At 44.3% G+C, this 17,729-nt stretch overlaps 1 protein-coding gene across 2 annotated transcripts in view; it reads right to left on the reverse strand.

Annotated features, from left to right (window-relative positions):
- Positions 1-17,729, reverse strand: part of SLC22A3 (solute carrier family 22 member 3) — a 93,052-nt gene that overhangs the window by 42,452 nt on the left and 32,871 nt on the right. The window contains exons 2-5 of one of the 2 annotated variants that reach the window (XM_019412720.2): positions 7,098-7,201; positions 4,555-4,709; positions 2,683-2,851; positions 1,687-1,804 (exon numbers count right to left, since the gene is read on the reverse strand). In XM_019412720.2, coding sequence (XP_019268265.1) covers positions 1,687-1,804; positions 2,683-2,851; positions 4,555-4,709; positions 7,098-7,201 — 546 coding nt within the window. The remainder of the gene's footprint in view (positions 1-1,686; positions 1,805-2,682; positions 2,852-4,554; positions 4,710-7,097; positions 7,202-17,729) is intronic. The other variant, XM_019412721.2, reaches the window with a different exon arrangement.

The following is a 17,729-nucleotide window of genomic DNA, read 5'->3' on the forward strand; positions in this document are numbered from 1 at the left end:
GCGTTGAACTGGTCCCCCGAGGATGTGCAGAAGTAGCTGGGGCCTCTTAGCGGTACTCACAATAACACATCACGTGCCTCGTCAAGTGGTGCCTTCTTCTGGAAGCCATCAGAACACACTGGTTTCTTTCTTTCTTTCTTTTTTTTTTTTTTTTCTATTTTTTTAAAACCTTGATGTAGATCTGACAAATGCTTAACGCCAGGACTACGTGTGCAGTGTCTTCAGTATACTGCTGAGCGAGGAGTAAAAATACTTATTGGACTATTAAAAAGAGTGCAGATTATTATACGTTTGATCCTGTTGTGAAGGCCAAGGCTAACGGGATGAGAGCAAGGTGTGAAGGCATTGGATACTTTTTCCCTGAAAGGAATACACAGCCCAAAGGTGCTCAGAGAACCAGGATCGCTTTAACCTTAATGGTTAAAGCAGATTTTTTTCTTTTTATCTTTACCACACATTGTACAATCTGTAAACCCCCAGGTACATCATCACAATCCAGTGACAACTGGTCAACTGAAACCTTTGTAAACATGGAGGCTCCTGCTTGTTGCCGAACATAAGAGTGAAGGAAAAAGGTAGAAATCCAAATATCTCCGACCAAGTTCTGGGGGGCTGGGGAGGTGATAATAAAACCAACGAAGCCTGTTTTCTCTCAGAATGTTCTATCGAAACTGAGTGCTACCAAAAAAAAAAAAATGTTAGCAACCTAATATTCTTCAAGATACGTATCTTCCAAAAATTCTTCCCTCACATCCCTTTATAAGAAATCTTCTGTTATTCTATATTCACTTTGTCTCTGTAGTAAAGCATTGCCATGTCTTTTCTTTTTCTTTCAAAATCTTATTTATTTCTGAGAGAGAGACAGAGCATGAGAAGGGGAGGGGCAGAGAGAAGGAGACACAGAATCCAAAGCAGGCTCCAGGCTCCGAGCTGTCAGCACAGAGCCCGACACGGGGCTCAAACCCACAAACCATGAGATCATGACCCGAGCTGATGTCAGACGCTCAACTGACTGAGCCACCCGGGCGCCCCACATTGCCATATCTTTTTAGATATTATTCTCTAATTATTCAGGTGTGGCTTCAAATATATCTGAGGCATATCAAAGCTTCCAAAGAGCAAAGAATAAGCTTTAGTCCCCACCATTTCTTTTAGTGTAATGATACAGAAGCACCCCAAAAGGCTTTGCTGGACAAAGGAAGAAGAAAAAGAAGGGAGGAAGGGAACGAGGTAAGGAGGGAGGAGTAGGCCAGCCAGCATGTGTAAGTCTAAAGGTTGAAAACTACATTCTTGCTCAAGTTCTGATTCGAAGAGACAGTATTTCCAAGACTAAATTTAAAGACAAATCTTTAGACTACACTGAATGTCAAGAAAAGATCTCTAGTTTGTGCAATTAAGATGAATGAATGATTTCATAGTACGGGGCCTACGGTAGGTAAAGTTTAATAATGTAAGTGATAAGGTGCAACTATGAAAATATGGACTAAGTGGCCAGTTGGGCTCAACCTTAATGCTGTCACAGCTTCCAAGTGTGTCTTCTCTAATGCACCTTGTGATTCTCCCCAAGGCGGTTTTTTTTTCCTTTTTTAAAGCCAAACTAAAAATGATTTAGTCAGACGTTTGATAATGAGACAAATTAATTCACTCACTTGAATAATATTTGTTACCAGTAATAAATGAAATTACCTCTGAGTAATTTGGTGAGAGATACTTCCCATTGCATTTGGCAATGTTCCTCAGAATTTTTAATGCTTTATCTCCTTTCTTCCGAGTAATCAGCCAGCGAGGAGATTCAGGAACCACCCTGGCAAGAAGACTTTGTTGAGTATGTCTAGGAATTTCAAAACCTTAACAGTTAATTAACAACCTCACTTTCCTTCTTAAAATAGAGCTTGCAATTAGTTAAAACTTTAGGAGATTCTGAGAGTTTAGAACATGCTCTTTGAAACATAGATTATCTTGGAAAGCTTATAATGGAGGGAAAAAAATGCTCACTTGATAATTGGATCATTGGTCATGATAAAAACAATCAATATTACATTGTTCTTGTAAGACCAGGCTAACCTAGAATACAGTGTCCTAAATTACACACATGAAAAGAACTGAAATTACACACGTGAAAAGAATTCAATGGGCACTTAGGCATGTATGTAAACTGATTTCCCCATATATTAAAATTAAATTAGAGAAATGATCAAAATGTATTCGCTTCAGTAAGAGTCAAATGTATACACCTGTAGCTTTCTGGTAACTTAATTTTCTGATGCTCTCAACATTTTCTTATTCCTGAGAGGATTCCTGAACAATATTAATTTGCATAATAGAACACACAGGGAAGCAAAGCGATTTCGTTGCATTTAATTTGCATGTTGAAATATCGGCAGGTAGGGTTTGTTACCTTACAGTGTTCGTGAAAATATTACAAAATAACAAAACATAACTAATACTCTGGAGTTTTGTGTTTTGGTACTTTATTAATCTATTTTAATGAGAACTATTAGTCAATTAATGACCACTCTCTATAAATTCTCAAACACTCTAGAAATTCTCAAAGCCCACGGCTACTCTGGAGATGTCAGAAAATCTCCTTAATTGCTTTCATTTTCCTGTTGGTTTAGAAAGTGCAGATTCTACATTTCTGTGGAATAAGAATAAATTCAATAATGACCAGAACCACTTTACCAGTAATAAAGGAGGAAGAGAAAGCTGGGCAGCGTTATGGCTAGCTGGATCCCTTGCCAACTGGGGATAAAGTAGGCAATTCCAGGGAGAATTATGATTCCAAGGGTGAAGAACATTTGGACTACTATCCCCACAATTCTCCTTTGCTTTGAACCTACTATTTCTGTTACTGAAGGAAAACAAACACAGAGGTTAGGGAAGCTCGAGTTGAGCTCCAAAATAAACACACAGAGACATTACATCTGTCATATCCATCGGCATTGTTAGAACACCACAGAATTCTTTCTTTTTTAATTTTTTAAAGTTTATTTATTTATGAGAGATAGAGACAGCATGAGTGGGGGAGGGGCAGAGAGAAGAGGGAGACACAGAATCTCAAGCAGGCTCCAGGCTCTGAGCTGTCAGCACAGAGCCCGATGTGGGGCTCGAACTCACAAACTGTGAGATCATGACTGGAGTCGGACGCTTAACCGACTGAGCCACCCAGGTGCCCCAACACCACAACATTCTTAAGGACACTAAAACTTCCATGCCTGCTGGAGCTGGGTTTTCTGCTCACTCTCTTCTCTGCCAGTTATTGGCAGGCACTGGCCACACTCATCTTACACACACAGCCCAGCACTCTTCTCGTTATACAAAAAAATGTATCTGTTGATTTTAGGAAAGCTTAAATGATGACTATTGTATCAATACAGAAGTAAAACAAACTGGCTAGATTTCTATCACGGTATCTCTAAAGGTGTGCATATTATAGTCTCTTTAGGAGATTCTTTATGAGCATTAGACTCTACAAATGATTTTTTCAAGATCACAAGATAGTTTCTATTACATCATGGTCCTCTCCACAGTGTCAGACTTTACATGTAGGTGATATCTCTTTAAAAGTCACATGGGGAATTTTATTGCTGGCATCCTTCTCCACCCAAACTAATCCATTTCTATCTGTCATTAATTCTATTCCGATCATCTTGGGATTACGCTACTTGGTTGTGCCCTAAGATCGCAGCTTTGAAAATTCACCTACACTTGGATCTCCTTAGAAATGCTTCATATGCCAAAGTTATCCCTTCTGCCCCAGCCAGCGACAGGCAACTTCCCGGCCCATACAAAGACCTTCAGAGGGTCCTTAAGGTGGGCACTGCTTGGGGAAGGATTGTCTAGCAGTAATGGAAGGGACTAGAAGCCTACAGATCCAGAGCAATACTGTAAAAGAAGCTTTTGCCTCTCCCTGGTCACGAATCCACCATGACCCTTAGAGGAGGTGACTGGTCTGGACATCACTGGCAACAGAGCCCAAGTAGCATCCAGGACTTTTCTCAGTAAAAGGAGCAAACAGCAAAGGGAAGTTTTTCTTTCTAGAAAGGTCAAACTTTCTGGTTACGGAAGTAACAAAGGTTCACAAATGAGCGTCTCATTTTTAGGTCCTATCTCCTTCACAGTTAAAAAGCTCTCCACTTGTACACAAGGAATAGAATTAAGAAATATTTGAGAACACAGGAGTGTCGTCTCAAACTATATCCCAGAAATGCACAGAGAATGCTTTAAAAAGGTTTCAAAGAATTGCTGAAATTTTTCATAAACGTCAATCTCCCAGAAGGCAAACAATAACTTGTGATAACAGTACAGCAGTTATCTGCAAGAGCGTGGTTCACCCCCGTATTTTGTGATATTCCGTATGTGGCCAGGACCTAAAAATGAGAAGTTCATTTTGCCAGAGTCAGAGTCTCACTGCGGCGACCTTCCTATTTGCAGAGATCATTCGTGTGGCAGCCGCGAAGCCTCATCATGCGAGCCCGAGGAGGCTCAGCGGCCGGCACCGCCCAGACACCTGACCCTGGCGTCAAAGAGACACGGAGCGCAGCAGTGTCTTACCGATCACGTAGCAGGTCATCCACGTGCCCTTTCCAAACACACCTTGTAGGAAGCGGAAGGTCACAAACACGGGGAAATTTGGTGCGAACGCCACCACAACACCGGTGACGCCAACACCGAAGCAGGATATTAGGTAAATGACTATCCTGCCGTACCTTTTTGAGAAAGAGAGAGGAAGAAGTCACCTTTGGCATTTTCTCCGACACAGTGAAAAGCACTATCGGTAAGTGTTGTTAGAAGAGGCTTCAGGACAGAAATTTTGTTTTCGACGCTGCATTATTACTACTGTGTACAGGATGGCTGAGAATTCTGCGTTTCGTTCTGCAGCAAAACCAGGCAAGTAAGGACATGTGTTCCTGAAATGGCATTGCAAAACGCAAGGCACAGAATGCATTTTTGGGGGGATTGCAGTTTCCAAAAAGATGACCCTCTCTGTCACATACGGTCGCCCTGGTGGCCCAGCTTTGATACCTTTCTAGAATTTTTGTGGGTGGAGTTGGGAGGAGAAAGGGAGAAAGCCCCAGGAGCGGGCTTCAGTCGTGGCTCACTCATCCACCAACCATGCGACCTTGGGTCCGTTTCTTAAGGGAACCAAGATTCAGATTTTGTTTGTTTGCTTGTTTCTCCCCTCCCTTTCTACAGTGAAGTTGTACAGGCTCAAATGCGATGCTGATGTGAAAGCTGCTTACAAACTCTAAAGTTCACGACCAGGGCGAGCTGTTCTTAAGTTTCGCATTTTAGTCTCACCGTTTACGTAGCTGTTACTAAAGGCGTAGGCAAAGGGCACAGGTTACCGTCGTGGGCAATACTCTGGGATTCTGATGCTAAACGGTTCAGTACAACTGTGCCAGATTACTGGCTGGTGAAAGTCTGTCGTCAATGACCTTTATGAGACTTGATTCAAAAACATTCTCCCATAGAAATTCCCACCAAATTCACTCATGCAGTGTCCTGCTTCGGTCAGCGGAGCAGAGACGGAAGTAATTCTCATTTATTCCGGTTTTAAAATTCACCGTCTGTCCTTCCTACACTGTCCTCTGGTAGATTTGGGGCCTATTAAATTGTTTCTGGTCCTTTCCTTCCACGATATAGAAGCAGAGAAGGAGCCGACAGACGGTTGGCCCTGTGGTGAGGCAGAATCGTTCATGGGTCTGTCTTCTTCTTCAAAGCACGGAATCATCAATGAGGACAGGTGCGCAGGCCCCTGCTGGAACATAGGTAGGAAAAGCCCCCCCTCCTTTAGTTGAGTTCTTTTGTTTGGGGATTATGTTTATTGACCGTGAGAGAAGAACATGAAGAAGCAGCAAAACCTAATGTTTAAATCAGGAAGAGTAACAACTAAAATGAAGAAATACGTGTTGAAAACACATCACTCAATTCGAAGCCATAGCAGCTAGGAGAGAAAGTGATGTGTGGGGAGATTAAGAAAAGGAAGATGAAGGGGAAGGGCTATAAGAGGAAACCATAGAAAAAAACACGGATAAAAGACGGGGAAAGAGCATCAGACACAAGGATTAAGGAGAAACTCACATGCAGAAGACGGGGGCAGGGGGCCGCAGGAGAAAAATAAGAGACAGACGAGGGAGGAGGAAAAGAAAACAAAGGTTATACTTTGAAGTCCTGATCCGGCCAAATTCAGATTGTCAACTGGCTAAAGCATTTGGGGCATTTTATTGTCTCCAATTAGCTAATTAATTGCTGTGGGCAGTTCTCCAAGAAGTACCCTTAAGCACTGTGCACTGTGTGCTGGGTCACAGGGACCCATCAAGGCTGGGCTTAGAGTGACCAGAGCGATATCCAGCCAGACACGGTCGATGGCCAAAGCTTTCCTACCCCTGTCCTAAGGGGTATAGAAGGAATTATTAAATTACTGCATGTATTTTCATAGTTAGAATTGGGATAAAGGAATAGTTAGGCATGGATATAATAACCAACATCAATAATGTCCGAAACAGGAATGTTTGAATAGAAAAATTACTATGTTCAGTATACATACTCACCATGTCTGCCATTAATCTATATCTTTATGAATGTTAAATAATAGATAAAATTCTCTTAAAGGTCTTTGGAAAAACTATGTTTTTTTTTTCTTGCAGAGTTTTTAACTTGTAGAATAAAATACAAGGATTTCTTTTAAAAAATATAACCGAAACATATTGGGAAGGGGCCGACTCTATGACTAAATTAATCCAGACCACAACCAGTGAGTTATGGAAGCACAGGGAATCAACTCTGTCCGCAGTGTCCAGCCAGCTATCCGTCTGTCCCATGATGAAGTTACTGCCTTGCCGGTGTGTGTTTCCACTAAGATGCTTTCAGATCCACGGGGAGCAGTCCCATCCATTTGTACAGTTCAAGGAGTAAGGAGACGTAGTTCAACAAGGAGAGAATTAGTCTAACCAAACAAGTGTGAATGTCACAGGTAGAGAAAATAAGATTTCCCCCCCCCCAAGCTTGACAAAAATTGTTTCCTAACGTTAACATAAAATATTTTCATCCCCACACTTATGCATCATGTCAATGGCTGTCACATTCGTGCCTACCTGTCCGCCGCATAACCCAAGGTGAAGGCTCCGGCCAGGAAGCCCAGGTTTAGGACGGCTTGTGTGAGGTCCAGCATCCAAGCATTGACACACACGAGGTCAAACTGGGAAGACAAAGGAGATGCACGGGAGTCACGTGACCATGCTTATCCTCAAGACATCTGGTCTTCTGTCTAGATCTGTGATCGTTAAACATTTTTGCCCAAACACTCCTTACATTTTTTAAACGTTTCACATGCATATTTTTATATTGATACGTAAGGGTTTTTTTTTTGTTTTGTTTTTGTTTTTTGGTCAGTTTCAATAACTGGCAAAGATGTCCCCACTGTCTCCAACAGTCTAAATACTGAAGCCACCGGACACCTACCATCACCCAGTAAAAACCAGTTCCTCAGTGGTCTCAATCTGAAGTCGATCTTTTTTTCTCTTTGAGTTCTTGTTTTCATTCCCACATACCTACACCCTCGTATTATAAGCAGAACATATTTTATTGTGTTTTGTGTCAGTGCGTATTGCATCAGCCGTGAGGTACACAGATACTTCTGTGTGTAAAAACTATATATATAAGTTGACATTTAATTACAAATTTTTCCCTGTGACAACGTCTCGAAATATTTTCATCCTTTCTGATGGGGTTATAATTACAGTTACTAGACTGCAACAGATGCAAATAGAAAATGTAGGAATCTTGAAAAAGAATTACTGCACAGGGGTAACATTTTGTTGGAAATGCGGCTCTCTGTTTCTAGAAGAATGTTAAGAAAGCCTGGGGTTTTCCAGCCAGTTCATGTCATCTGGGGAAGAACACTGTTTATTACTAGAGTCAGTTATGGCTAAACATCAATTCTGCTCCATTTTTCATTTTTATAAATACACATGCCAGGAAAACATATGTGTATAAATAAATTATTGAGAACTGAGAGAGTTTTGTTACAGCAATGTTACTCAATTCTTCTGTCTCCCTCTCAGCTACGTGCCAAGACTCACAGAGCAATCTATCATCAAAATTAGTTTTACGTGCCTATTAACCAACATGCCCTTTTCAGTCCTACGCTCTTGCTGCAAGGAAAGAAAAGGAGACCGCCACACTTACAAAAGTTGTTGAATCAGATCATTAGGCTCAGTTACTTTCTTTCCTCATGATCTTCTTCATACCAAAACCAATAGCCTAAACTGTCCCACTATTTCATTCCCCACAGTTTTTAAAATATGAAATTTATCGTCAGATTGGTTTCCATACAACACCCAGCGCACATCCCAACAGGTGCCCTCCTCAATGCCCATCAGCCACTTTCCTCTCCCTCCCACCCCCCATCAACCCTCAGTTTATTCTCACTTTTTAAGAGTCTCTTATGGTTTGCCTCCCTCCCTCTCTAACTTTTCCCCCCCTTCCCCTCCCCCATGATCTTCTGTTAAGTTTCTCAGGATCCCCATAAGAGTGAAAACATAAGGTATCTGTCTTTCTCTGTATGACTTATTTCACTTAGCATCACACTCTCTGGTTCCATCCACGTGGCTACAAAAGGCCACATTTCATTCTTTCTCTGCCAAGTAGTATTCCATTGTATATATATAAACCACAACTTCTTTATCCATTTATCAGTCGATGGACATTTAGGCTCTTTCCATAATTTGGCTATTGTTGAGAGTGCTGCTATAAACATTGATGGGAATGCAAACTGGTGCAGCCGCTCTGGAAAACAGTGTGGAGGTTCCTCAAAAAATTAAAAATTGATCTACCCTATGTCCCCACAGGTTTTAAAACATCAAGTCAGTGCATCATAGCGAGACGGGAGAGAGGCAGGGTTCCTTTAGCCAAGTGGGAGAAGGACCTTTAGGAAAAAGGACCCGCGTCCTCATCACATGCATACTCTCAGGCAGATCCGTTCTGGACCTGCATGAGCCGAGGCTGACAATGGAGTCCCTTCAACGTACCCAGACCCTCCACCCTGTGAACGAATGGCTTTGCATACCTCCAAATGGCTTGCCCACCCCAGCTTGAGGATCGCTCATAAATACACATTCATAAGCAAACTGTCACATTTATTTACGGAACCCAACTTCTTGTCTTGGTTCCACAGCTAATGATCTGTCACTTAACACAGCTGGGGAGAAAATGGGAGCATTGGTAGCTGGCCCATGTCACAGAGTTGCTGAGGAGATTTATGGAGATTAAAAAGTAAAAAGATTTCCATATATGCAGAGGATAGTAATTTTGGTAACTTGAAGTGAGTTTTATCATCCATTCAGGTACTAGTCTCTCAAGGCACGGCAGTTTGACTATAAGTAAACTTGCAGACGATTACAATTAACTGAAATAATTTCCCACTGGAGTTAACCATGCAGAGAATGCAGTTAGAGGACAGCAGCATGCAGAAGAATGAAAATGGACCACTTTCTTACACAACACACGGAAAGAAATTCAAAATGGATGAAAGACCTAAACGTGATATTTGAAGCCCTAAAAATCCTAGAAGAGAGTACAGGCAGTAATTTCTCTGATGTTGGCTGCAGCAACATTTTTGTAGATAGGTCTCCTGGGGCAAGGGAAACAAAAGTAAAAATAAACTATTGGGACTTCACCGAAATAAAAATTTCTGCACAGTGAAGGAAACAATCAACAAAACTATAAGACAACCTACTGAACGGGAGAAGATATTTGCAAATCACATATCCGATAAAGGGCAGTATCCAAAATATATAAAGAACTGATACAGCTCAATACCCAAAAAACAAATAATCCAATTAAAAATTGGCAGAAGACATGAACAGACATTTCTCCAAGGAAGACACAACAGATGGCCAACAGACACACGAAAAGATGCTCAACATCAATCATCATCAGGGAAATGCAAATCAAAACTACAATGAGATATCACCTCACACTGGTCAGAAGGGCTAAAATCAAAACCACAAGAAACAAGTGTTGACGAGGATGTGGAGAAAAAGGAACCCTCTTACGCTTTTGATGGGAAAGCAAACTGGTGCGGCCACTGTGGAAAACAGTATGGAGGTTCCTCAACAAGTTAAAAATAGAACTACCCTATGATCCAGTAATCGCACTACTGGGTATCTACCTCCCAAATACAAAAACATAATTCAAAGGGATACACGCAACCCTATGTTTTGCAGCATCATTTACAACAGGTAAACAATGGAAGCAGTCCAAGTGTCCACATATAGATGAATGGATGAGGAAGATGTAGTGTATATATACAATGGAATATTATTCAGCCACAAAAAAGGAAATATTTTCATGGGCAACAACATGGATGGAGCTAGAGTGTATAATGCTAAGTGAAATCAGTCAATCAGAGAAAGACGAATACTACATGATTTCACGCATGTGGAATTTAGGAAACAGGACAGAGAGAGAGAGAGAGAGGGAGAGAGAGAAACCAAGAAGCAGACTCTTACCTACAGAGGACAGTCACCTGATGGTACCAGAGGAGAGGTGGGTGGGGCAATGAGTGAAGTAAGGGACGGGGATTAAGGAGTGCACGAGTCATGATGAGCACTGAGAGATGCATGGAATTGTTCAATCATTATACTGTACACCTGAAACTAATATAACACTGTATATTAACGACGCGGGAATTAAAATAAAAACTTAAGGGGCCCCTGGGTGGCTCAGTCGGTTAAGTGTCCAACTCCCGCTCAGGTCATGATCTCCCGGTCTGTGAGTTCGAGCCCACAAGGGGCTCTGCGGACAACCTGAAGCCCCGCTTCGGATCCTCCCCCTCTGCCCCTCCTCTGCTCGGTGTGTGCATGTGTGCACACGGTGTCTCTCAAAAATAAAAGGAACATTTTAAACAATCTGTTTAATTAAAAAATAAAAATAAAAACAAAGAAAAGAATGCAAAAAGGAAAAAAGCATATCAAACAGGCAACTTAGCTGCCAGAGAAAACACTGTGCTTCAGGAAAAGTAGCAACCAACGTCAGATATAAGTTCCCCGAGAGTGGAAGTCACCTCCTCCAGCTGTGCTGCAGGTACCGGGATTAGATGGGGGCGCAGGCAAGCTCTGCACAGATGACACCGCAAGGCCCAGCAAGAGCTATCCTTCCAACGAATTCGTGCAGCTGCTTTTGAATTGCACAAACTAAAATGCTCCCCAAATATTCTTTAAATCCACGAAAGATTCTCCAATAGAAAACTGATGATCTTTTTCACCCTCCCGTAAGAGAAACTATCAAAAAGTGTTTTTTCATATTTCGTATTAAAATATTTTTCCTTAGGGGCGCCTGGGTGGCTCAGTCGGTAAAGCGTCCGACTTCGGCTCAGGTCATGATCTCGCGGTCCGTGAGTTCAAGCCCCGCGTCGGGCTCTGTGCTGACAGCTCGGAGCCTGGAGCCTGTTTCAGATTCTGTGTCTCCCTCTCTCTGACCCTCCCCCATTCATGCTCTGTCTCTCTCTGTCTCAAAAATAAATAAACGTTTAAAAAAATTAAAAAAAAAAATTTTTCCTTAAAATTTTTTTTAATGTTTTTTTTTTTTTGAGAGAGACAGAGAGAGAGGGAAACAGAATCTGAAGGAGGCTCCAGGCTCTGAGCTGTCAGCACAGAGCCCCATGTGGGGCTCAGACCCACAAACCGTGAGATCATGACCTGAGCCAAAATCGGAGGCTTAACCGACTGAGTCACCCAAGCACCCCAAAACAAATGTTCTTCATACTTTAATTGAAAATAAATGTCTACGTGGTTAAAGTTCTGTGATGACATTTTCTAAAGGACTGTGATGCATCTGGGCTACGTGTTGCCTGCTCTTTGTGCTTTATTCTGCATCCCAGGGGCTGGAGGTGTGAAAACTTCATTTTCCCAGAATACCTTGCCAGCAAGGCTCCGAGTTCTGGTCCCGCCAGTGGGGGAAGGGGGAGGTAAGTGCAAGATCAGAAGGCTGGAAGCAGGTAGTGGGGCTTCTGCTTCTGGATATGGCAGCAGCTCCAGCTCGAACCGTGGCAGTGACAACAGTGGTTGGTGGCTGAAGTCAGCCAGCATTTCTAACCATGCCCTGTCCACGTCGGGGCAAAAGGGCACTGGGCCCACGGGCACTGTGAGCACTGTAATGCCCCACGCAGGGCAAGGGATCTGCAGCGCTATCCTTCCTGATCTCTCCCGTCTGTGCTTTTCTAGCCCTTCCAAAGCAACTCGAATCCAAATCCTTTTACTAAATCCCTTCCTGCTTGAGATACCTCACCTGGTTTCTGCTTTTATGATGGGAGCCTGCTATCTTTCAAAAGTACAAAATAAATTAAATCATGTACCTGTTAGGAAATGCACACAAGCACACATACACTTGTGTTTCCGGTACGGGGACCAACACAGCAGGGACACGCACGTTTTGACCCTAACTCATACATTCAGGAGGCAGCCTGCCTCCTGCCTCCTGGGCCCGGCGCTTGCTAATCAGGTCTTAGCTCACACTGCCTGCTACCACAACAGCTCTGGGTCTGTGATATGTTTTCATGTTTAAAGAGAGGTCAGCAGGCACGGAAGCTGATGAGCTTCGCAGGCCACGGACTTTTTCCTAAAATAAAGTACTGAAAGTTTGTTGTAGTTCCCAGACAGACCTAAAACCTACCTCTTGTCAAATGTACCCAAGTCTGAATCAAAGACACACGTGTTTATGTCTTTCTTCCAAGGCAATTTATCAAGAGCAAATGAGACATTTCTTTTTTTTTATTTTTTGAGTCTACACAAAGACATTTAAAATTATTTTTAAATACTCATAAATCCATGTGTACCCATTCTGTTAGTTACTAATCTTCAAAATCACCTTTACACAAAGAGAATTTACTCCCCTTGGACTCAAATAACTATTCATGTAATGTTGAAAGAATCACATTGCTTCATTTCACAGAAAGCACAACTCCAGCTTTATTAGATACTTTTGAAGGGCTTCTAGACCTAGGGATGTTTCTTAGCATTTCCTCGTTGTTACAATCCAAATAGACATTCTGTTAACTTCAGCTACAATGATAAAATGCTGGGACGAGTTACCATTCAATACCTGTTAGTTTTGATTTCTAAGTCCCCTTTAAGACTAGAGCAACAGAATATCTCCACTATACAAAGGTCAAAGGCAACAAATTAGGTACAAATAATGCAGGTATGCAAAAGACTTAGAAAGTCAGAGGGGGCCTGCCTGCTCCTTAAGCACAGAGAGTGGATCTGGATGGCCAGCTGCTGGCTTTTCTGCAGATGTCTCTAGAACAAACTGTCATGTAAGAGGGTCAAGGTTAGAGGCCATCACAGCATCTGACTTCAGTCACGTCCGTGAGGAAGAGTCCTCATTAGCTCTTTGTACTGTTGTGGGAGAAAGGGAAGTCTCTGATGTCAAGTGACCAGACATATGTGCCTGTGTTTCGATTTTCTGTTCTTTCTTTTTCTTTCTTTCTTTCTTTCTTTCTTTCTTTCTTTCTTTCTTTCTTTCTTTCTTTTTCTCTCTTTCTTTCTTTACTGTTTGCGTTTTCTAAGGATGAGTGCTAAATTGAGCCATTCCTAATCAACTTTTTGTTCAAAATCGGTGGCCACTAAACTCTTCATCAGTGTTAACAAAAACATCAAACGTACCTTTGATTTGACATCAGGTATGGGGTGCCCCTGGCTAAAGGTAGCCCTGGCCAATTACATGTCGACCTCCACGGGCGGGTGCCATTTCTTTTTTTCTTTTTCATTCTTGAGAGAGAATATTTTATTCTTGAGAGAGACAGAGCATGAGTGAGGGAGGGGCAGAGAGAGAGGGAGACAAAGAATCTGAAGCAGGCTCCAGGCTCCGAGCCTGACGCAGGACTCAAACCCACGTACCATGAGATCGTGACCTGAGCCGAAGTCAGGTGCTTAACCCACTGAGCCACCCAGGCACCCGGGCGGTTTCCGTTTCTAATCAACACCAAGCCACCCTAACAGAGCCTAAGAATGATTAAAAACTATTGTAATCGTAAAGAGAAAAATGTGGGTTGGGCCTCCATGAGGGTGGAGGATACCATAAGTAATTCTAGTCATAATGAACATTTCTTTCACGTGATCTGCTGGCCTACATGGGCCTCTTAACATGAAACAATGAAAGCTTTTCTGGTAGGTACGAACCATCACAATGAACTAACTGCAGCTGCAAGAAACCCAGGCAGCTTCCAGGGGCGTGCTCAGCCTGCCTCTGTGAGGAGCTTAGTACCTAGGTTGGAGAGTCAAGGTCAACGTAGGTGAAGCAGCTGTGGAACAACTGAGATCAGGGCTGAGAGTGATGGGCCACGAAATGCAGGAGGGCCTCAGCGGAGGAAATGGCAGGTGGGCCCAGAGCAGTCAGTTACAGAAGAAGGTGGGATGTAACAGATCCTTCGGCAATGAGCTGGGCTTAGCAGGAAACATGGGAGAGAGGAAGGGTACTGGAGCAGAGTGATGGCCAGCCCAGGGCAGGGGCCATGAATGCCGGTGAGGTTCAGCTCTGCCTGCAGCACGTGGGGGTGCCGAGCTCAGATCCTAAGCTGGGAACCACCTGCCTCTGTCCCACCCAACAGGGCCCAGGGCGGGCCCAGGACGTGGGACAGTGAGTTTCTTTCTCAGGGAACCAGAGACATCAGGGGAATTCAGGACAGAGGGAGGAGGAAGTTCTAGAGGACAGAGGGAGAAGCGGCAAGGTCGCAAATGGAAAGGCCCAGATGTCCTGGCCCCAGGACAGAACACGATTCTGGGGAGATGAGAGCAAGACCAGGAGACGGAGGGGAACCTGCGATCTGCCACGGGTCTGGCATGAGGAGGCACCAAATTTGATTAACAGGCTAATATAAGCTGTCACCTAAGCTGTCCTCCAAGGTTAATAACAGCCGCGCTTTAAGGTACGGCTAAGCATGTCGCCCTCGAGATAGAATGAGCAGGTGTTCTTTCAGTACATGGCTTTTCGTCTGGGCTTGTGAAGTAAAGAAAAAATACAAAACCGAATTTACCTCAATGGTAATAATGCCTGGTTGTCGCGACTCACCCTCTAATCTTAGGAGCTCAAACCGTTCTGCTTCTTTGTGGAGAAGACAGGCTGTTACTTATCTTAAAATGTTGATGATTTCTTTAAACGATTGAATGTCCACAGACAGGAGGAGGACAAGAGGCTCTGGGTGTGTGTGTGTACATCTAAGGGCAGAGGAACCGCGGGGCTGGGGTCAGCCAGCCTGGTGTCTGGTCTACCATTGCTAGGTGTGTGGCCTTTACATCTTCAACCCTCTGTGTCCCCATCTATAAAACGAGGCTAAGGACAGGACTAATGATACCAATGAAATAAACTATGTAAAGTACTTCCCCCAATGCTTGAGACATCTTAAATGTCTGATAAATGCTACCTCTTGCATTAGGATTAGTGATACAATGATAATGATAATAATCCATAGCATTACTAGTGGTCTTAAAATGTGCTTTTCCACACTGGCTGCCCATTAGAATTACTGGGGACAACTGAAAAAAAAATGTCTAAGGCCCCTCCAGACCAATCCAGTCAAAATCTAGTCTAGTGAGCCGCTGAGGTCGAAACCCACCGGTTCTCAGCTCTGTAAACACCTGCTGGGGGACAGTGGACTTTTGCCACTTTTGCCACTACTTCTGCATATTGTACCGGATTGAATAGGGCCCCTCCCCAGTTTTTCCCCATCTGGAGCTTCAGAATGTGACCTTATTTGGAAGTGGGGTCTTTGCAGATGTAATTAGTTGGAATGACGTCATACTGGATCAGAGCGGGGCCCTAATCCAATGACGGGTGTCCTTATATGGAGAGAAAACAGAGACACAGACGCACGCAGGGGGAACAGCATGGGAAGGCGTAGGCAGACACTGCTCAGGATGGCCAAGCAGACCTGTGTATTCACTTGCCAGGGCCGCCATGGCAGAGTAGCTCAGACGGGGGCTTAAATGGCAGAAACTTATTTTCTCGCCAATCTGGAGGCTGAAAGCGTAAGACCACGGTGTCCACAGGGCTGGTGAGGCGGCTCCTTGACTTGTAGACGGCCACCTTCTCCCCGTACCTTTGCGCCGGCCTCCTCTGTATGTCTGTGTCCTGACCGCCTCTTCTAATAAGGTCACCTGCCATTTGGATTAGAGCCCACCCTGATCGCTTCATTTCAGCTTGCTTTGCCCTTAAAGATTCTGTCTCCAAATACAGTCACAGTCTGAGGCACATATGAATTCAGTGGGGGCGGGGGGTGATGGTGGCTGTATCTCAGCCCGGAACATCTGACGTCAGATTTCAGACTTTTGGCCCCCAGAATCACGAGAGAAGAATTTTTGCTGTTTCATATAACCCACTTCGTAGTAATGTGTTATGCCCGCCCTGGGAAACTAATACACGTATCAATCAGGATATTTTCAAAGTTTTTGTATAAAATGAAGGATTAAAAAAAAAAAAAAAAAAGACAGCTCTTCCTTCCTGGTCCTAGCTCCTTGGGATGCATGGGTGAGCTGCATAATGGATCCAGATCCGCACAGCTCCGTTTCCCTCGGTGGCCCATCTTGCTGGTGTAGGGCCCCGGAGAAAGCGTGGATCCTTCTCTCACTGGGGGGGCCAGCCACCACTGCTGCCTGGGGCTCAGTGTGGAGGCCTTCTGTGTGCAGGTGGCCAAACGTGCTGGCTCCCCAGGCAGAGAGGGCTTGACATCTCAGACAGGAGAAGGAATGGAGGCCTCTTGGTTCGGACTGACCGATGGGAGGTGGGAGACGGGAAGAGGGAGGAGGGAGGCGGGAGGAGGGAGGAGGGAGGAGGGAGGAGGGAGGGGTCCCACCCTGCCGTGGCTGCTCTGAGATGTGGGTGGTCCACGCGGCCTCAGGGGAAACACTGAAGGCCGAGCACAGTGTTTGCTGCGGAGCTGTGGCCGGCCTGGGGCTCCATTCCCTTGGATTTGCCCTCCCCCCTTCGCTTCCCCCCTTCACTCCTCCCTAGCTGGGGCTGCGGCTCCTGATGGAGAGTCAGTATGCAAGCTCTTGTCCCAGGCTCTGTTATTTAGGGAACCCAGGTAGAGGAATGCTTCACAAGCAGCTCATGATCCTTTCAACAAGCACTACTCTGTTTCAAATTCACGACTCTGTGTGGAGGGGTCTGTTCAGAATGAAACATCCTAATAGGCGAGTTGTGAGTTCGGTGCAAATAGTGCCACGCTCCTATTTTCCACGAGTTAAGCACCCTTAGCTGCCACCTTGATTGAGTACACTTGCATCCAGAAGGAAAGATCCATCCAAAGTCTCATCCAGGCGCAGCTATTTTAGACTTCACTCTCTGGACTCTCGCGCCTTCCCTGAGGGAGCCAATTCCAACCAGGTTCAGGAGTATATCCTCAGAGCCAGGCTTACCAGCAGGTCCTGTGGCCACACACCTGGTATTACCAGATGCGCCCCTTTCTAGAAAGGGTGGGACATGATTGAAGAACTGAGCCTCCAGCCTGGCTCCGACTATCGGGGTAAGAGCACCTTCAACACCGGGAGGAAGAATGGTCAGAAAGGAACACGTATCTGACCTGCTAGACCCACGGAATAGAAGAGCCCCTTGGCAGAATCACAGAAAAGTGCCTCAGACTCCACATGCAGGACACAGGCCAGGCTGACTTCTGGGGACTCACCCCCCACGTGCTGTGAACAGGTATGGGAACTGTCAGTCAAGGAGCT

This window comes from Panthera pardus, unplaced genomic scaffold, assembly GCF_024362965.1.
Source record: "Panthera pardus isolate Hobbes unplaced genomic scaffold, ASM2436296v1 HiC_scaffold_17, whole genome shotgun sequence".
In the NCBI taxonomy this organism is placed as follows: Eukaryota; Metazoa; Chordata; class Mammalia; order Carnivora; family Felidae; genus Panthera; species Panthera pardus.